This window comes from Numenius arquata, chromosome 4, assembly GCF_964106895.1.
Source record: "Numenius arquata chromosome 4, bNumArq3.hap1.1, whole genome shotgun sequence".
NCBI classification, from domain to species: domain Eukaryota; kingdom Metazoa; phylum Chordata; class Aves; order Charadriiformes; family Scolopacidae; genus Numenius; species Numenius arquata.
In genome coordinates, this window is record NC_133579.1 from 29,373,595 (window position 1) to 29,395,166 (window position 21,572).

A 21,572-nucleotide genomic window follows, 5' to 3' on the forward strand; every position below is an offset into this window, starting at 1 on the left:
ACAAAATTTTATGATTCCCCGTTAGCCGTATAAAATCAAGTACCTGAATTCTATAAGCAATTGAAATGAAGTCTACTAGCATTTTTTTCCAAATGTTTTCATTTCTAAATGTTTAGATTGTATTTTAAAAAGCAAAAACATAAGGGCATGCAGACTGTACTTAACATATGATATCCCTTGTAAGACCATAAATGATCTTGCAAGTGGGCAGTATGTCCTTGCTTTGTGAAGCACAGTACTTTGCAGACTTCTAAAACTGAAGCCATCACATTTATCTTTGGCTTTTAACTGTTGTTTTTATACAGCAAGACTGAGTTATATTTTGAAAAAAAGTTGTTTTCTACTGCTTCATGATGTTCAGTTCTTATTTGTTTTTATACTTTCCAATTTTACAAATCTTAAATAAGAGAGAATGAATTCTCTCTAAAATTTGAGAATGAATCTCTCAAATAGAAAGCACAAGAGTCTAGAAAAAATGAAAAGAAAGATATGACATCCTTTCAATATTATATATGCTTTTTGACAACAACTGCACTGTACACTCATATACCTTCCTCATGCTTATAAAAATATTTTTCCTGGACATATTATAACCATTTCCAATCAAAACTGAAGTGACAGACACACTGAAAGCAAAAAAATTTCTGTCCTAACTTTCAATTCTTATTCTTAATGTAAGACAGATAACATTCATTTTTATCTCTTTGCCAAAGAGAAGATGCCCACGCCTGTATGGAACCTCATCCTTTTAGTTACATAGATAATACATATGTAGTTATGTAGCTAAGCTTACATTATACAGCTGTCTATGTATGCAAACATGTGTATGTATAGTTACATAGTTAACCATATCATATAAGTATATATAGCTATACATGCATATAGACCTCTGCATAGCTAACTACAGTTACATGGCTTTATATAACCATATTACCACAGTTAACTACAGCAGAGCAAGGCACACAAAGGTAGATATTTGCTTTTGGTAAGTATATTTGAATTTAGAGAAACAATTTGTATAAGCAGTAAAGAAGAGAAGGAAATTTACTTTTCTTCAAGCTTCCCGAAACAATAAAACCATAGCACTGACCACAAAATAGCAAACGTTAATACCATCCTATTTCTTGCTTTTGTTTAAATAAGTTGTTTTCCTTGAGGAACTCAACAGAAACAAACCAGCCAACCAGTTCAGAGTTATATCATTTCTTACAGTCTACAGCTAACTTGTTGGGCATATTCTTACATTTTTAAGCAATGATTTCAGGATCCACTTTACATGGTCTGACTCCAAACTTGATCTCTGCTCTCTAAGCAATTTGTTTAAAAATCTTAAGACATCTACCAAAAGCTTCTCATCCTCCACAGAAGCTGGAAGCACTTGCAGAAACCTGCAATGCGAACAAAAATATTTACTTTCATATTTGTAGCATCTTAAAAGAGAGTTTAAGATCTCAGTCTAATGGTACTGGTCACCTGCAAACGTGGAATTATAGAGTAAATATGTATAATATTACATATATTTAAATATTTTTACATAAAATATTGACTACATATTAAATTATACTTATATACTATTATACATTTATTGTGTATTATTACCATATAAAATTAAGTACACTAAAAATTGTATTTAGTATTAGTAAACATGGAACTGCATATAGTAAAAGGTAGGAAAATCTGAACAGGGCCAGAGACAGGAAAGAAAAAAGGTAATTAGCAATTAAATACTAGCAATTAATAATAATAGCAAAGCCTACCTACGCTTTTAAGTAAACATTATTTTAAATACAGGATTATTATTTGTTGCCAGTTTTGCATATGTAAATTAGAGAATCGCATCGTCATTGAGGTTGGAAGGGACCTCTGGAAGTCACCTGGTCCAACTTCCCTGCTCACACAGGGATGCCTCAAGCCAGTTGCTCAGGACAATGTCCAGGTGGCTTTTGAATATCAGTCTCTTGAGGCAACCTGCTGCTGCTGCTTGGTCACCTTCACAATAAAGAAATGTTTCCTGATGTTCAGAGGGAACATCCTGTGTTTCAGTTTGTGCCCATTGCCTCTGCTCCTGCCACTGGGAACCCATAGGAAGGGCCTGGCTCCATCTTCTTTATACCGTCTCTTCAGGTATTTGTACACATTGATAAGATCCCCTCTCTGAGCTTTCTTTTCTCCAACTAGTCCCAGTTCTCTCAGCCTTTCCTCATAGGAGAGATGCTCCAGTCTTTCATCATTTTAGTGGTGCTTTTCTGGACTCTCTCTCCAATATGTCCATGTCCCTCTTGTAGTGGGGAGTCCAGAACTGGACACGGCACTGCAGGTGTGGCCTCGCTGGTACAGAGCGGACAGTAAGGATCACCTGCCTCATCCTGCTGGCAGGACTTGTCCTAATGCAGTGTTAGACTTCTTTGCTGCAAAGGCACATTGCTGGTTCATGTTCAGCTTGGTGACCATCAGGATCCCCAGGTCATTTTCTGGAAAGCTGCTTTCCAGTTTGGTGAACTCCAGCATATATTGGTGCCTGGGGTTGTTCCTCCCCAGATGCAGGACTTTGCACTCCCCTTCGTTGATCTTCATGAGTTTTCTGTCAGCCCACTTCTTCAGCCTGTTGGGGTCCCTCTGGATGGCAGCACAACCTTCTGGTGTATCAGCCACTCCTCCCAGTTTTGTAACTGAACCAAAATTGCTGAGGGTCCATTCTGCCCCACGATCCCAATTATTAATGAATACGTTGAACAGGATTAGACTCAGTGTTGATCCCTGGGGCATATTGCTAGTTACTGCCTTCCAACTGGACTTCATACAACTGATCACCACCCTCCAAACCCAGCCATTCAGCCAGTTTACCATCCATTTCATTGTCTAGTCATACAGTGCTTGCCTCATCAGCTTGTCTACAAGGATCTTATGAGAGATGGTGTCAAAAAGCCTCCAGGAAGTCAAAGTACACAATATCCACTGCTCTACTCATCTACCAAGCCAGTCATTTCATTGTAGATGTATATCAGTAGGCTGGTCAAACACAACATCCCCCTGGTGAATCCATACAGACTGCTCCTGATGACCTTCTTGTCATTCATGTGCATGAAAATGGTTTCCAGGATTGGCTGCTCCATCCCCTTCCAAGGGATCGAGGTGAAGCTGACTGGCCTGTAGTTCCCTGGGTCCTCCTTCCTGCCTTTTGTGAAGATAGGCGCAACATTTGGCCCATTCTCAGGCATCTCTCCCAATCATCTTGATTAATCAAAGTTGATATAAAATTATATCAGCCAGGATATACTTATGGGTGCATCCCATCATGGCCCATGGATTTATGCATGTCCAGTTTGCCTATGTATTCCCTAAACTGATCCTTGCTGTCTTCCTTGCTCCAGAGTTTTCCCTGGTCTCGGGGACCTGGAATTCCTGAAGACTAGCTTATCTTGCTAGTAAAGACTGAGGTGAAGAAGGCATGCAGGACCTCAGCCTTTTCCATATCCTTTGTCCCTGGGACATCTGTCCCATTCAGCAGCAAGCTCATTTTTTCCTAAGCCTTCCTTCTGTCATCTATGTACCTGTAGAAGCCCTTCTTGTTGCCTTTGACCTCCCTTCACCAGATTCAATTCCAGGTGGGCTTTCAGCTTTCCTAACTGTGCCTCTGCATGGTCAGGCAATATTTCTGTATTATTCCCAAGTTACCTGTCCCTACTTCCACCCTCTATAGACTTCCATTTTATCTTAGAGTTTTGCCGGGAGCTCCTTGTTCATTCATGCAGGCCTCCTGGCATTTTTGCCTGACTTCTTGCTCAATGGCACAGACCGCTCTTGAGATTGGAGGCAGAGATCATTGAATACTAACCAGCTTTCTTGGGCCGCTCTACCCTTCAGGGCCTGATCCCATTGGACACTAACAATGAGATCTTTGAAGAGGTCAAAGTTTGCTTTCCTTGAAATCCAGTGCTGTGATCTTATTTTTCGCCCTCCTCCCTCCTCTCAAGATCCTGAGCTCTACCACCTCACGGTCACTACAGCCAAAGCTGCCTTAGACCTTCACATCCCCAGGGCGCCCTCACTTGTTTGTGAGCATGAGGCCCAGTAGAGCACCTCTCCTTTTTGGCTCCTGTCACCTGTACCAGGAAGTTGTCACTGATGCTCTCCAGGAACCTCCTGGACTGCTTATGCCCTGCTGTGTTGTCCCTCCAACAGACAGAGGGAACAATTATATACATCAGAATCAGAGGTGCATGTACAATCAATTCCATAAATTTGAAAATATGAAAACTAGGAAATTTACAATTTAAGCATCATAATCTTTAATGGATTTGTGTAGTCAGTATGCTTACCTGTTTATCGCTTTTTGCCAAACAAAGCACTTCAAAGTGGTTCCACAGGACCCAGAACTGCATCTCAATGCAAGTCTGTCATTCAGGACATAAAAATTAAGCCTAGTAAGAGCTGTCCTAACATCCCTGTGGGATACTGCCTGAACGATTGAATTAAGGCAATCCTGCAGTCCATAGTTTGTGTGAGTTATGTTGAGTATAAGAATGTCTTCTGAGGACAGTTTTAGTGAGTCCAAAAATCTGAAAAGGTATACAAGAAAAACGATTAACAGCCAGTATCTTTACAAGCTATTTCAGCAAGCGTTGACTCCTTCATTTCCCGGTTCAAATGAGAAGACAAAACATAGGATTAATTAACAAAAATAAATTTTTAAGTAAATTTTTGTCCTCCTTCCCCCTCCCCTGCCTCCTCCAAAAAACCAAAAACCAACAAAAACAACAAACAACGCCACCCCATTTAAATCCCAGGCTGCTTAAGTTCTTTGGAAAAATGGCACCTCTCAAAAAGTTACTTGAAAGGTGCTATTGTTTGTAATAAATTTTTCCTCCACCCTATTGTAAATGTTGACCATTTGGACTATAATATTTTCCTATTTTCTTTTTAAGGGATTGCTTTGTTTTTGCATGAGGGAACTTCAAATGAAAATGATTTATCAAATCAACAACTGCAAAGTTTCCAATGGCTCAGAACCACACCGTTTACTAATAAAACTTGTAGGACACCTTAAAGGACACAAGCAAAAACTGAAAAATTGTGAAGATGGACAGAGAAATGATGCTTAATGAGGAGCTAACCAAAGGACATAAAGGACATTTTTTCATTATCTACATAATTCTTAGATTTACCATTAAAAAGAATAATTCTGTGAAATTTAAATCCCCAAGGAAAGAAAGAGAAGAGAAAAAGTCTTGTAACTATAAAAGGGAAAAAAAAAGACAGCTCCCTAAAAAAAGCCACAATGACTACAAGAAAAAGAGCCACTGAGCCCATTTTAAATTGTTTGAAATTAGTTTGGCCATCAATACAAGTTGTATCAAGCTCTTGACTTCCTGTATAAATGCAATTTAGGTGAAACATTAGCTGTGACAACATATCTACAGCCTCTTGGGATGTGATCCTTTACGTTTAAAAAGATAGCATTCTCAAACAAGTAAAAAAAACTTGAACTGCTGTTTGAAGTTGAAAGCCTATTTAAACTTGATGGAATCCGCTAACTTAATTGAAATACATTGGGATTTAAAATCAAGATAAAATGACTCACGTTTCTGCTTCCTTCTCATAATTTACCAGTTGCAATAAATTTTCAATCCCATGGTACCATGAGAGATTCCAAGCCATTTTAAGCATATCTGACAGAGGTTTCATAGTCAAGCACTCAGAAGACAATGGCACCACAACAGTATTAGGGCTAACTACATGATGAGCAGTGATCCTGACTGGGAGATGATACCTTAAAAAAAAAAAAAAAATTGAAAAGTGGGGTTTGTTTTGTTTTTTAAATTAAGTGCTCTATAATAGCAAGCTTTTAAATTTACAAATAAAGTTTTGAAACTCTTTTTCAGAGAACAAAGATTTGAAGAAAAAGCTCCATGTTTAAAAATGCAGACAACTTTGAATTTAACACCAGACGTTTCCCTTAATTCTCCTACCTCCGTACTTCAGGGAGGACAGTAAATGTAAAGAAGCAAAGTTAACTGTAAAAAAACAAAACACAACAACCACCCTCCAAAAACCCCTCCACCAAAAATAAACCACCCACACATACCTTCTAACAACAGCAACAGGCAAACTAAAGGCAGGTAGGCTGCTATCATTAATGGTTATGCCATCAGCCCTGCAAGAGATTAAGTTATAGCTATTATTCCCTATGTTAAGCTTCCGTTTCCTACTAATGCTACACTTATTATTTCTTTATTATTCAGATATAGCTGTATTTTTTCCTCTAGCTAGCCCTTCAGTAACTCACTGATGAAAAATTTTTATTAATAAATATTTCTTCGTTATTATGCAATACTAAGATAGTTCTTAGAACAGACATACAGAATACTTGTTGCAGACATGCTGCACATAAAAAAAAAAATTAAAGTTAACATACCACAGCAAATACTTGATTCCTTTTTTCTATTAAAGAAAATGCATACATTATAATTCTTTTCATTATAGCTCATGTGTGTGAATTCTAAAAATTTTTTTTTAATTATATGCAAATTTCAAATAATAAAATATCATAAACTGAGGTCTGTTGTTTTAAGGACAACTCCTAAAAAGCCAAATAGGAGAATTCTAATTAAGTTTAAAAAACCATGCCTGCGGCTAGGTTATTTTATTTGTGCAGTTTCCATTTATAGAAAAGATGGATTACAGACCAATCAGGGGTTTTGAAAAATTAAAGTAAGCTTAAAATTAACACTGATGTACAAAGTATTTAAACTGCAAAATTATGCCATGTAGACCTATACAGCATGCAACCCAAATATTGAAGCAATTTGTTTGGCCTACAAATATGCAATTTTGGATATATAAAAGTTTGAAGCATAGTTTCTTTGGATATATATAAAAATGTATTTTCATTAAAACCTTAAAATTTTGACTAGAGAATGAAATAACTTTTTCCATACCACGTTTCTGTTCTTGCTACTTCATCAAACAACAGAAGACAAAGCAATACTGTAGTTTCAGTTACAACAGCACGATCATTTTGGAATATCAGGGAAACTAAATGCAATAAAGATTTAAAAAAATATGTTAGGAAAACATTGATATTAATAATACATAGAAGGACACTGGTTAAAAACAACTGATTTCCACAGTCATTTTGCCAACATCTTCAACAGATACCACAACACAGGTAACACTAGCATACAATGGTATACCTTTTGAATATTAGAGACTACGAAGCAATCCAAAGTTCTTAAGAAGTCTTTTGATTAAACATCTAACTGTATTTCACACATTTTCTTTCCACATATGTATTAAGGTCAAAATAGAATCTTTACCTCTGAATAGCGAAAGCAGTAAAGATAATTGCTGTGCTAGGGACAGACGAACAACTGGATCAGCATATACAAGTTTGCGTAACAGTGTTAGACATGGTAACACTATGGATTCCATAAGCTTCAGGAACAGAGGAAAAAAAATATTTAATACAGATAACAATTAGGATAATGTATGATGAGATGCTTAATACAAACTGTCATACTATGAAGCAATACATTCCATCATTTATGGTAGAGGAACCTAGAGCTTTCTTAGACAAGCACATTTCATCCAGACAAAAACTGCATGTTCATTAGAAAATATTTATTCAATTCTGGTGTTATTTAATTAGTAATTGATGATCATTTTATTGGTCTCTGGTGTCACACCACAATTATAATGTTTGTATTTTTAAGAAGCATATATGTGAGCTGAAGGATTTCCAAAAAACCCCAAATATAAACAACCATATAAGCTTACTCATTTTTTTTTAAATGCAAATAACTTATTGTATCACATTCATTTTCTGGGTTCCAGTCTTTCAGATCAAGAAACCTAAGAAGGGAAAGCAGCTTGCTAAAAGTTACAGTATCAGTGAATGGCCAAAAATATGACAAAAGTCACTGCTCCTAAGAATGAGAAGACAGTATGTCTTTCACAGTACCATTACTTTGCTTGTTCTGCCTTTAAATGTTATTTTGTAAACTACATCACCAAATATAGTTTAGTTTAATATTGAATAAACAAAAGCCCTGCTTATTTAGTATGGAAACAGTCTTTTACACAGCTATATATAAAGCCTTATTTAAATGGTGCTTTTTCTGCCTACCACATCTGTTGTCTTTTTCTTGGTAGTCACTTTTCTAAAAACAGGTAAGGTCTTTTGTTTCTTTTTTGTTTGTTTTTGTTTTCTATTGATTTTAGGATGAAATCAAAAATCATTTGAGGGGAGAACCAGAATCTGGGCTATATTATCTCTGGATAACGTCCTAATGACTTATTTAATCAAACCTACATGGTCTTCCTTTGACCTAATGAAACTTGCACTACTTTGTGTTTAGACTAAGCTATATCAAACAAGAGGAGAGCAGTGCTCCTACTTCAATTTTTTTCTATTCTGGTGAATAGCTCTGGTGAATAGCTTTTCTATTCTGGTAAATGGTGAATGTACATTTTCTTGGGAAGTAGTTTGAACTGCCAGAACTCGAGAGCACTAAGGATGGGACCTCTACTGGTTGTGTTAAAGAGGTAGGAGTAAGACTGCTTAAGTTATTTTGCAGAGGAAACATTTTACCATTATTACACAGAGTAGATCATTTGGGATCAAAAACTTCTACCAACACAAACATATTTCTGAATGCTAACACTTGAAGAAGTGGAATTTCATATACAGCTGTATATGAAATTATTTATACCTGAAACTCAATCTGACGTGTAGCTTCCCATTTACAATAACATCTCATTATGTTTAGAGACTATGAAATACAGTGTAACACACTTTTTTTTAAGGTCATTAAAATTTTTTTTTAGTCTCTACTGAGAAAGCTTCAAGGAAGTTCTGTTATATTTCTGAACCACACTAAACATAGTTCTCTGGCTGACTGTTCTCATAGGTAGGCAAACCAGTCTTCTTTTGTTAACAGAATCTTAGCATTATCAAAAATACAATAAATAAAACACGTATTGCAATTAAAATTGTTACTAAATATTTGTATTCTGTGCAGAATTAATGCATTAATGAATTGTTCTGCGTTATAAGTGCAGAAAAAGGCAAATTCTACTACTGTCATGCTGTGCAACGCTTGCAGAAGCACTTTTAGCAATAGTTTTACCTTGCCATCCACATGTATACATTCATTAAGGTAAGACAAAATCTTTTCTATCACACCCAACTTTTTCACAGTGCCATGCATTTTGATATCTGTAGGAAAAAAAAAATATGAAAGAATCACTGGTTCTGCACCAATTTAACATTAAGCTTCTTTCTGCAAGATCACAAACTCTTGCTGTTAAGAACAAGTTTCCAAAACTGCCAATCAGCAGGGCAAGAACAGCTCTAGCACTACCAAGGCAAGCCTCCACAAGCCTTGCTATCTGACTATAGTAACCTCTTGAACAGTAGACATATCTTGAACAGACACATATCTTAAATAACTTCCCATAAGAACTTCATGTTCCACAATTACAGCAATCCCCAGTGCAACTCAATTTCAGTCAAACAAGGATTGATTGCACCTGTGATGCAAAGTTATGATGTAAGTGACTGATCATAAAGAATAAAAGGAGGAACATTTTCCCTGCAAACATATTAGATGAAATGCCACAGGGAGTCTGCCTCTTGATATTGAAAGAGGGTATAGTCGTGAAAGATTAGCTTGAGTTTACTGAACCCTCATTCACACAAGCGACATTTCAATCCATTTTAGCTGCTGTTACTACTTAAGCTAACTCAAAATGGAGGAAGAAATTCAGAATGATAGAAGTTATTCGCTAAGTATAAAATTCCTTTGGCTAGCCTGTATAATCTAAGAATTAACTTTCTGAATTAAAACATAACACCACCAAAAAAAAAAAAAAAAAATATATATATATATATTTGATATTGACCATCACCTCTCTCACTCAAGACCGAATATTTGAGTTAGCAATAGCAACAAATTTGAAGCACCATTAGTTCTGAGACAGATCAACAAATTGGCAAACATTAAAGAGGAAAAGCAGAAAAAAAGCTCTTGCACGGCTTACTCCTCTATTACCCAAGGGAGCTGTTTTTTAGAATAAGACAACCACTTCGTATTCTTGAGGGCAACAACAAAAAATAACTATTTTTTTTTATATAAATTGGCAGATTATCCACAATAGTGTTAAAGTTCTGGTCCAACAACACAGATCAAAATTACAAAGAGTGTCCTTAGTAGAAACATACAGAAAACCTAGCAAAACTGCAAGCTCACACAATGATCAGCACATGAACATAAATTTTTTGAAGAATTTTACCTTCTAAAATGATAGCTAGCTGCTCAGCCGCAGACTTTCGTAAAACTAGGTCAACAGCATCAGAAGTAAAGATGTCATACAGCTTTTCAACAGTTTCTGCCTAAAAGTAAAACTATATTAGATTTGCATTCAGTACTCTATTATGAAACAAGATAACCAGCGAAATTTCCTAACAGAAAGTAGAAAGTAAAAAAAAAAAAAAAATCTAAATTCCCACCTGTGGAATGCAACAAGGCAACAGTTTCTAGTGCACAAGAGAAACAGATTTCTAACAAATAATGCTTAATTTATCCAGGACTATAGAAAGCTCAACACTACACAGAAATGTTAGAAGATACTTCTATGTCTGTGAAAGGGATTGACTTTTTAATGGCCATAGGATTAAAAAAAAATTCAAATAATCCTACATATCCATACAAATTTCAGGTCCTAATTTTTTGAAGGATGTAGGGGAAGAGTATAAATCAAGTGTACAATGAGTGGTCAGAATAATTTCTTTTCAGAGAGCAAGCATGTTAGCATTTGTTTAATATATTGTTGTTAATCTGAAAGCATTAAAGGGTAAAGAAGGAAGAAGAATAGAGAAGAGATGGTAAAAAAAGAAAAACAAGAGAGATACAAGTTTTCCTGTAGGTCAAACACTCGTTATTTGTTTTTCACTTTGCAAAAGCAGCAGTGTTAAGAAAACACCGACATAAATTTATAATTTGTTTTAGAATATTTCATACTAAAAATTATTTGTGCCTGTTTCAATAAAAATTGATTTTGCGAGGGAAAAAAAGGTTCTATGTGAGAAAAATCAGACTCTCCCCATGCACAATGAAATTGTAAACACAGCAGGCCTGCGTTCTTTGTACTCAAGTTAAGTCTTGCTCTTAATTACCTGCAGAGAGGAAAAAAAAAAAAAAAAAGAAAAAAGAAGAAAGAAGGAATTCTTAATTCTTTTCTTATTGTTGCATACGGTAGCATAAAAATTACTCTTTAAATTCACAAGGAAGGAATATATCAACAAATTTCTTTTTATGAAGCAAGTGAATTTGTATGAAATATTGCAACCTTCAAAAATGGATAACTTTAGTGACTGGGCAGGTAGAAGAGCCAATCAACGACACAACATTTGGACAGTTTACTCACCTTAAATATCGACTCCTTTTTATCATCCAATTTTAGCTCAACAGATCTTTCTATAATAAATAAGTTGAAAATGTTGGAAAGCACGCTACCATGCAGATCTGGGCGTTTCAGGTTTGCCCCTTCTTCATTCAAAAGATGGAATGTTAAATGTTTAAGTGCTATAGAACGAACCCTAATGGAGTAAAAATTTAAAATAAATATATAAAGTTCTCATACTGGAAAATTTTATCTGTATAGTTAAAAATTAATTAGTTTATAAAATTAAGATGGGGAAGCACTTACTCAACTCAATATTGCTTAACCTACCTTTCAAATTAACCCACTGCATAATAATCAGTTGGGTTTTTTAGAGCAGACATTTTTGTCATCAACATTAGAAAATGTGCTGGAAAGCTACAGGACGCTACTTACAACTGCTTTTTTGAGAAGAGAAGACGCAGAGCGGCCCGTACTCTAGTAATTCTAGGGAGAATACCCTCTCCTTTGTCAGAGATTGTTTCACTCAAATTTAGGATACAGTTACCTAGTGCATCTTCTGTGTCAGCATAACCCTAAAATGAACAAATAACAAACAAAAATTTCCAAAATTAAAAAAATCCGCTTACTAACTTAGCAAATTAGACAAGGTGATTCCCCTTTTAGGGGCCAAGGGAGGGTGGGGAAGGAGCAATAACTTTTAAGAAAACATTCAATTTCTGCAGATTAATATTCCTCAGCAAAAACAATTTTATAAATTAATAAATGATTCTGTATAAACATAAAAATAAATATTTTTATATGGCCCAGAAGTACTTTGAAGCTTTACCCTTGAATCTGTTAACATGATGCTGCTCTGTAAGGTCAGTTTCCATTTCAGTAAATAAAACTCAGTCCCTACAAGAAATGACTTCAAGACATTAAATCCTATCTTTTTACAGATATTTAGTCAAAGCATTTTCACATTAACCAAGACAAAGCAGAATCAGTTACATCAGGTAATGATACTGCAAATATTTAAATAGTAGAGTAAAATACAAGGCATTTTATATGCATCAGGTAAATACAGGCCTCAGGTACGGTGTATTCAGGTATCTACTGTACATAGCCACTACAGGCTATAAAAAAGAGAAAAATTCTACTCACAGAACTTACGCCTGCTCTTACTTTTTTCCTCACATGTTCAGCCTATAGCTTATATTAAACGCCTACCTATTTAATCTTGAATATCAATGGAAGTTATGTTTGTTGGTAACACAGAAAAGCTGATATTACTGCATGAGAAAGCTCTGACGTAACCTTTCTCCCACCACTTTCAAGTTCTTGGTGTATTTCCTCTGCATATTTTTCTGTCTGAGCTTCCTATTTCATGGTCCATTGTATTTGCAGTTTCTCCCCATTTCTGCCCTGATTTTATGCAGTTTATGTAAGGGCTTAAGTTACATTAGCAGTTTTTTTTCAATTTATGGTAATACTGAGGAGCAGGGTCCTCATTTAAGGAGTCAGTCTCAGTCAATACTTGCTGATTTCACTACATTTCAAAGTTCCCCATTCTAGTAATACCAGGCTAAAATTTGTCTACAAATTTAAAGTAGTAAGTTTGGCTGGCATTATGACCTCTATAAAACTTTTCTCCATTTGACATCTGACAAAACAAGTGTGTAGGTATATTACTATTAATCTGTTTTCAGCCTGCTATTTAGGTGAATATTCTGTTTGTTGTTTAACATGACAGTGTTTCTGTTTACATGTTTTCATGTATTAAATTGAGATTAAAGCACTTAGAAGTACCTGTAAAACAGGAATGACAGGATAGAGGGCCTCAATAAACTTGTTCCAAGTCAATACTGCCATTACTAATCGTCCCTGCAATAGATGCATCAGAATGGCCTTGGCTGTAGAGTTCACCTGCTCAATTACCAAAAAAGAAGAAATGGATGTAACCACTGATGTGTCTAGGTCAGTTTGTCAATTCTGTAATTGGAAATGTTATACAAAAACATCTCAAAGAGAAAGGACCTACAAACAAAATATTGTCATTGCAGAATGCTACTTTTAAATTGTCAGTCACACTAAACATTAAGTTGTTAGAAAAGTTTCTCAGTGAAAACACACAAATAGTTCTTCCTAAATAGCACCCAATCATTTTCCCTTAGAACTCCAGTTTGTCTTTTCTGAAATAAAATAAATCATTACTTCTACACCTTGCAACTTCTACACCTATTGGTCCCTCTATCCTGCAGGTTAAACAAATTCTGTTTCTTTTCTTTCCTGACTCTACATTTCTGGGTCATTTCTCAGCCTGTATGATATGCTTCTGAAGATATAGGAAGAAAAGATATTTAAAGCCTGTTACATGATCATTTAACTTTCTTGAGGCAAACAGTCAAACTAGGAAGGTTACCAAATATTTGAAATTGTACATGAATTCATCTGAAGCTCTTCATCAAAAAGGAAAAAAAGAGGCATGTGATACAGCACTTATACTGTACTAATGTATCCTGTATATAGTACGTAACGTATACTATATGCAATATTGAAGTATTTACTTGCTAATTTATTACTACAATGGGAACAGAGGGAAACAAAACAGCTTCTCAGAATTCACTCTTCCTTACATAGTGTAAAAACACCTACCTTTAGCAGCTAAAAACCTGCATTTTACACCAGAGAGAAAAATCCTCTCACCCCAGGCAACAAAAACAGCCTTTAATAATATCACTCCAGCTTATGTTTAAGGGACTGGATTTGTAAAATGACATGGCATATCTTAAGCCCAACCTTGGAATTGTCACATGCCTGAAGATTAAACTGATGCTTTATGAAAACTTAAGTAGCAGATATACATCCAAGAAATGAAAACATATTCTTGGATATGATCTTCATTACACCTTTTGCTAGAAGAATAATAAGAATGCATTATAAGGTAAAGAGAACAAAACAGAGAATGCACATTTACAAAATTATCTTTTCTCAACAATCTTTTGAAATTCAATATCAATTGAAGACTCTTTGTTATGCTTGACCAATCACCAAGACAGAAAACTGGCAGTCTTTTTAATAAGGCATCCAAGGGAGTAGTCAAAGAAAATAAATGCTTTTCTTGGACAAGATAAATTATGTACAAAGTACAAATACATAGCACATTGTCAAAGATATTTTACTTTTCCCTTTAAAATGCTAACATCTAAAAAACAGCTGCTAAATGGAATTGTGCGCAGTACTGTGTTAAAAAAAAAAAAATCTCTTCAGGAGACAAGCTGAAAAAAAAAAGTTAAAAAAAATTGTTAGTCAATGTTCTTTCCCCTCTGACTATAGGGAACTTATAGATTAGCTATAAAGTAGTTACAAATTACCCAAGTAATTTTTCCCCCTCTCAGAACTCCCTACTTAGCTTTATATGTAAGCGAGGAAATAGTGGATATTTGTTAAGCATTCATGCATATAAATGAACCCTATACTATAAATCACTTCTGTAATACTCAGGTAACTAAATTTAAACAAAGATGTGTTTGTAGTGATGAAATACATTTTTATAGCAAAGATATTGCAGATTTGAAGTGTCTTGTTGCTCCCTCAACCAATACACACATTTCAGCGGTCATCCCACCTTTACAAAGACTTGACACTTCATGTTTTCCATCATACGTACTATTTCATCACATGCACATTTCATAAGGGCTGAATATATTACAGGAAAAGATTAAAAAAAACATATTTTATTTTTCATTGTTCTTTATTACATTTAATAGCATCGGATGCATAGAACATTATTTTGGCTCATCATTGAAAAAATCTTACCGTTTACTACAACTTCACTGTTTGCATAGCTTTTCTATATACAAGAAACTGTATGGAGTCAAAACTTCAAGTAAGCCTCAGACCGCCATAGAGAATATCAACACCTACTTTACATGCACATCAGCTTATAGCTACTAAACACAGTACCTCATTCTTATCTTCCTGAAGGCCAAACGCACAGATTTCATATAAAACTTTTGGATGAAGAAGAAAATGTACTCCGTGGCAGATTGAAGACACAGGCTTTGCAATACTATGAATACCTAAACAGTCCTTCAGTAAAAATGAAGTTGGTTAGTTTTAAAATTCAAGATAGTCTCCACTACTACATCATCTTATATAGACTCTGAAATTGTCATCCAGTGAAAGGCTTTCTCCATGCAGTTTGGAAAACTACAGTTCTGAAAGCCCAGGAAAAAAAGACCATCTTTATAAATCAGCGATTGAAAAATCCTATTGCTACACAGCACTAAGAAACACAAAATAATTTTGTTTTTATTTTAACTAATAGTGAAATAAATTTGGCAAACTTTATATGTTGGTTGGTATTACATTAAAATAAGCAAACCTGAAACAGACAGGTAAAAATCCCACAAAAAGATTTATTTTTTTTTTTTTGCAAAAGACCAGCTCCAGAATCTTTGTACATTAGTGAATTGCACTATAAGCACACTAAATTTAGCTGGCGTCCATTATAGAAAATAAGAATTACGACAAAGTATTATATCAAAATAGAAAAGTGATTTCTATTTGGAGAGCCAATACTACTGAATACCTAAAATGACCTGATTAATATGATGTTGCCATTCTTAAAATAGAGTACAGTCATACTTTTAGGAAGTTCATGATCTTTATCCCTTGGGTTATCTTTATAAAAAACTAAGGCAGTGACAAAATATCTGTATAAAACTACATCAAATCCAAAACCAACAACAACAAATTAACATTTTAAAATAACAAATACATAAAAGGACTTGGAGATTTCACAGCATATAACACAGTAAACAGTGTTTGCATTAAAAATGCTTCTGATGAGGAAATCTTATAATAGGCATTATTTAGTGCAACACCAAGCGCATTAATTCTAACCTTAACCACTTCCAAACAGCAGCGATAAGCTTCAGTTTTTATATTCAGCAAAGGATGAGACAATAGATGCAGAAGCACCTTTTGACCCTCAGCCTGGAGCAATGAGTTAGCCTCAGCAGACTTCCAACTAAAAAATGAAAAATAGTTAATTTAACTATTATTTACTTTACAGTACCCAAAAATATCTTCAAAAATTTTCCTGTTAAATTTCAGCATAATCTCCAAAAAAATACTTCCTGAAAAGGCATACATCCTGAAAAATGACTGGACAGACAAAAGTTCAGATATCACAATATATTTGCCAAAATAAAATAGAAGTATCATTCTTCACATTTGTACATTTATTTACTATTTTTAAACATGTAGGTAATAAAGGACCATAGTTTTTTGAAATTCTCTCATCAAAATTAGAAGCTTGACAAACATTTACGTTTGTCTGAAAACATAAAATTCTGTTGAGCTTTAATAGGCTCCTTAGATGATGGTATATGATTATAAAAAAAAATTCTGTGCTTTCAAAATATATTCCTTCTAGAGATAAAAGTCCATCTCACTATCACAAAGTGAAATTATGTTAGTTAAAAAATTGAAGTGAATTTCCAGTTACCTGAAACAGTAATCAAACAATAATTAATTCTAAAAGCATTAGAACACTGAAAAGTGTTTTGACATTTCATAACTTAGAAACAATATTAGAGAGCTCTTAAACGTAGCTTCATTTGAAAAAAATCCCTAAAATTCTGAATCAGTACAAAATTAAGATTTTGTATTTCTATTTAAGTGTTCAATACAGAACTTTGCCAGGCACCAGGGGGTAACCTAAATTCTCTAACTCGAGATGTGGAAAATCTAAAAAGCAATAACAACATGCTGCAAATGAGATGCCAAATTGTGATATACAGCATCTACAATTAAAATAAATCCTTTAGGATTTCTGAAAGTAAAATAGAAGTAAGTTACACAAATACACTTCGAACACAGAAATTTTTAAAAAGTTTGAAAGACAGGTCAAAGTTTTTTAAGACTGCTTCTTTGTAAATCAAGTAGTAACTTTATATACAAAATATTAAAAAATTATACATAGAAAAGAATAAAACTTTAGGTTTTTAGCATCTGAAATTCACTTTTCAAGAAATCCGCTAGAGAATGACACAATTTATTTAGAAGAGACCTTTCAATGGCTAAAAGAAAACAATTTTTCAAATACAAGGAATAAACAAGTTGATCTTCTACTTGAGAAAGTTTATCCATAAAAAGAACTGTATTTTCTCAAGGAAGAGTTTTAAATAGTAATGTACTCACATATTTGAGCATAAATGAATGCATTCCTGAAGCAAGGGAAAGTGTTGATGGTAGGGTAGACTACTCAAGGCCTGATCTGCCAATTCTACTAATTCGGAAAGATTTTTGTCGCCCTGAGAAGTAAAATGAGGAGAAAGAAACTATCAGAATTAGTAATATAAAAAGTATACAATATTATTGCATAATCTTTCTGAATTTATCATCATTTAATACATCTACTAACTAGGGTTTGGTTCAACCTCTCAAAGAGTTTATAAGTAACCTGGTTACCAAATTCAATAGATTGCAAACAAATTTTAGAACCTACTCCTAGGAGCTGAAAAACCTTCAGCTGCTGAATCCAAATAAACTTCAATTAGACTCAATGGGAATAATGTATGTCTAACATTTCACAGCATGAATTACCATAACTCTATTCAAAACACTGTCTAAAATGCCCAAGAATAGACTCACATCCTTGAATACTTTATGCTTTTAATTAGATTATTATTTTTTAAATAAATATGCATTTTATGTGAGAAGAACATAATGAAAGATTTAACTATTAAACTTTTAACAATTCTCTATTAATATTAAAGACCAAGTTTTGGTTTTTTAAATTTAAGGACATATGTCTTCATACTTTTGGTTACCAAATACATTAAACATGACCCATTTAAATTTGATGCAACTTCACTGTAATTCACAATTTAACTTCACTGTAAACAGTATTTTATGAACAAAGTATTGCTTCTATTAAATTCAGAACCTGCTTATATAAAGGATAGGTTAGCTCAGATTTAAGATAGCACTACATTTATATTTCTGTATTTTATTAATTTATTTTAGTATCAATGGAACAAGTATTTTGCACAATTATTTGTCCATTTGGATAATGGAAAAAGAGTATTTCCATACTGTGCTAGAATCTCTTAACTAATAAAGCAAAGCATATTAGTCATATTCATAACAAAGTGAAACAGACAAATCTCACACAGTCTAGAAGTAGTTGTTTATAAGAGCTACAATTGCCAAGTAGTTGGGAAATAAAATTTTCTGAACTATTTAAATACTGGGCAACATACATACACAAACACACATATACTATACACACACCATATATTTAAATAGAGTATTTACTTCTTTCTTACTTCTTTGCCCATAAAAGGTCTTGTGTCCACTCCCAATCACCACGTGTTTATTTCTTTGTTTTTACTTAGGATAAGTTGCGGTTTGTTTGGTTTTTGGGTTTTTTTGTTGTTGTTGTTGGTTGGTTGGGGTTTGGGTTTTTTGTTTTGTTTTGTTGGGGTTTTTTTTTGTTTTTGTTTTTGTTGTTTTGTTGTTTTTTTTTTACAAATATCATGAGCAGTATTAGCAAAAACAAATATAAATTAACTACATCTCGCATGGTACGGAATACTCATGGATTTTCTTCAGCTATGCTAGACTACTGTTTTTACCACAGAGAAAAGGAAGTGGAGGAAAGAAATTTGCCTGCTGGAAATATTTTATATAATAAAATTTCACACCTTCTTATGAACTTCAGTCATAAAGCTACAAGTGCATTCGATGGAATATGCAGCTTCTGAGGCTTGTTTATAAATACTGTAGTTCTCAGTGCTCATCTGCTCCAGATAGGCTGCAATAGATTCATGAATGCTTGGGTGTTCCAAGGAGAAGGACAAGTCCAGAGAGAGAAGAAATAAAGCGTTCAGCAAACTCTTTTGTACAACTTTACTCGCCTTTGAAAAAGAAAACAACTGTCAGAATAGCAGCCTGAAAAAACAATAAAACCAACAACAGCACTTGTAGTCATTCAACAAGTGAAATCACTATTGCTGCTACTTAAAAATTAGAGAAAGAAATACATATCAAGTGAGTTCTGTATGAAGAATTATTTTTTTTTAAATTACAAAGTGAGAGTTCATTAGATGTCAGACGTGCAACCAGTCAGGAAAGTTGTATATGATCCAGACGCAGCATTAACAACCATGCACGCCCCTGGCCAGGATCAATTTACTGTCTAACCACTAGATGGCAGAGAATACATGGACCACGATTATTTCTGTATTTAATAAAAAGCTGTTTACAATTCCACACAGTAATATCATATACTAAGAACTAGGATTTCTGGTTTTGTTGTTTTGTTTTGTTTGGATTTTATTGTTTCTTTGTTTGGTTGGTTTTTTACTGCAAGTGTTCAGTATTCCTTCAATTAAAATTTTGACCTCAAATACTGTAACTTTTTTTCCAACTCCTGTCATAGACAGAATTGGAATCTTGTATTATGTAGATAAGAACATAAAGACAAAAATTATAAAAAGTCATTAGATTAGTATGTCTACACTTGTTTGCAGGTACAAGAAACTACTTATATTGATAGTAAAAGACTTAATATTCGTGACACAAAGCCTGTAACAGAAAATGAATCTGCTACTCAGATTGAAGAACATCTAAAAAAGAAAAACTACACTGTAATAAAAACTGATCCTAAAAACATGCAAACCAATACAGGTTTAAACATCTTTTAACACTTTCCATCCCACAAAAGATCCCCCCCATCTGAAATAAACTGGAAAAAAAAAAAAAACCACTGAAGAGCTACAACAGAACTTTTAAATAGCATTTGAAGCAAAGAACAATTAAAATCACTACGATGTACGAAGCATAATTGCTTACTATGTTCCATCGGATTAAGAGTGATGATTTAGACATTATGTAGTTCTAGTCTCACTTGCATGCATATTATATACGAGTAGGGGGCAGCACAGCTTTGCAAAGTATGCATCATACCAGAAAAAACACTATAGGAGGAAAAAGAACATTGAATTCCAAAAACTCATTAAAAAACAGTATTGAAAATATTTTTTGAAGACTTGAAATCTGCAGAAGAGTCTGTAGAATGCACCAATAACTGAAGAAGAGACAAAGTTGCCTTCTGTGATCATACATCAGCCAATGTAAATCAGATTAATTTCTCTGTCCAGTGGCTATTCTCCCAGTATTAAATCACTGAGGAAAATATCGTTTTTTGCCCTTTAAAATGTAAAATCAAAAGACAATCACTTTAAAGTAGTGATGTCATACCTTTTCTACAGGGAGAAGTATTTGTAGCAATCTAACAGTGAAGAGTGAAATACTAATAAATGCCATTCTGTGATGCACCAACATCATCTCGGGCTGCTCTGCACTTGTATTGGTTTTGTGATATAATATAGTTTCTCCAAGCAAACCCAAGACCAGAAGCAATTTGTCTTTCTGAAAACAAAATCAGAAATACAATTATTAGAAATAATTGAGACATTACTGTATCTTTACAGTGGTTATACAGCACCCTTAGCATCATTAATTATGCCAATTATACAAAATAAAAATGCAGAAATGGTACAAAATACACAGCATTTTTTGTCATCTGAACAGAACTGTGCATTAGTTCTAGATCTTACTCTACTTTCACTTGCAGTTGTGAATACTTTGGTCAGTAATTACCCATTTACTGGTTACTCTCCCCCCTCCCCCCCCCCCCTTTTTTTTTTCTGTTTTTTCCCCTCTCAATTCCTTTTGAACTTCTGGAATTTTAACTATTTTGAAGTTCACTTTTAATATGGAAATATTAAGAGCTGGTTTGAACCTGCTAATAAAGCTTTACCTTAAAACTTCACAAAAAAGAAAAAAAAAAAATCAATAAAAAAACCGATCCAAACTTTGAGAACATCGAATGTTTTTTATGCCTATTCATTCTCAACGGAAACAGCAGCACATTTCTCAGATTATGTAAACTCCTACTTGAGAATCACTATCGTTTGAATAAATCCATCCCATTGGCACTGGAGGAAACAAAATTAGTTTCTAGAATTTTGGCCACAGGAAAGAGACAGGTTTGTACTTAAGGACACTAGAATAAAGGTAGAATTAATTTCAGTTGCCAGTTTTGGAATGCCAAATAATGATTAAGAAGGCAATAGCACATGTGAGATTTAGCTTATTAATTCCAGAAG

At 34.1% G+C, this 21,572-nt stretch overlaps 1 protein-coding gene across 1 annotated transcript in view; it reads right to left on the bottom strand.

Moving 5' to 3' along the window:
* RTTN (rotatin) overlaps positions 1–21,572 on the bottom strand; it is an 84,170-nt gene that overhangs the window by 45,328 nt on the left and 17,270 nt on the right. Inside the window, exons 11-26 of the mRNA XM_074146399.1 lie at positions 20,662–20,832; positions 19,104–19,316; positions 17,596–17,708; positions 16,294–16,420; positions 15,352–15,477; positions 13,195–13,311; positions 11,839–11,978; positions 11,428–11,599; positions 10,294–10,393; positions 9,129–9,217; positions 7,317–7,434; positions 6,912–7,035; positions 6,086–6,124; positions 5,582–5,770; positions 4,320–4,559; positions 1,244–1,388 (exon numbers count right to left, since the gene is read on the bottom strand). Coding sequence (XP_074002500.1) covers positions 1,244–1,388; positions 4,320–4,559; positions 5,582–5,770; positions 6,086–6,124; positions 6,912–7,035; positions 7,317–7,434; positions 9,129–9,217; positions 10,294–10,393; positions 11,428–11,599; positions 11,839–11,978; positions 13,195–13,311; positions 15,352–15,477; positions 16,294–16,420; positions 17,596–17,708; positions 19,104–19,316; positions 20,662–20,832 — 2,223 coding nt within the window. The remainder of the gene's footprint in view (positions 1–1,243; positions 1,389–4,319; positions 4,560–5,581; positions 5,771–6,085; positions 6,125–6,911; positions 7,036–7,316; positions 7,435–9,128; positions 9,218–10,293; positions 10,394–11,427; positions 11,600–11,838; positions 11,979–13,194; positions 13,312–15,351; positions 15,478–16,293; positions 16,421–17,595; positions 17,709–19,103; positions 19,317–20,661; positions 20,833–21,572) is intronic.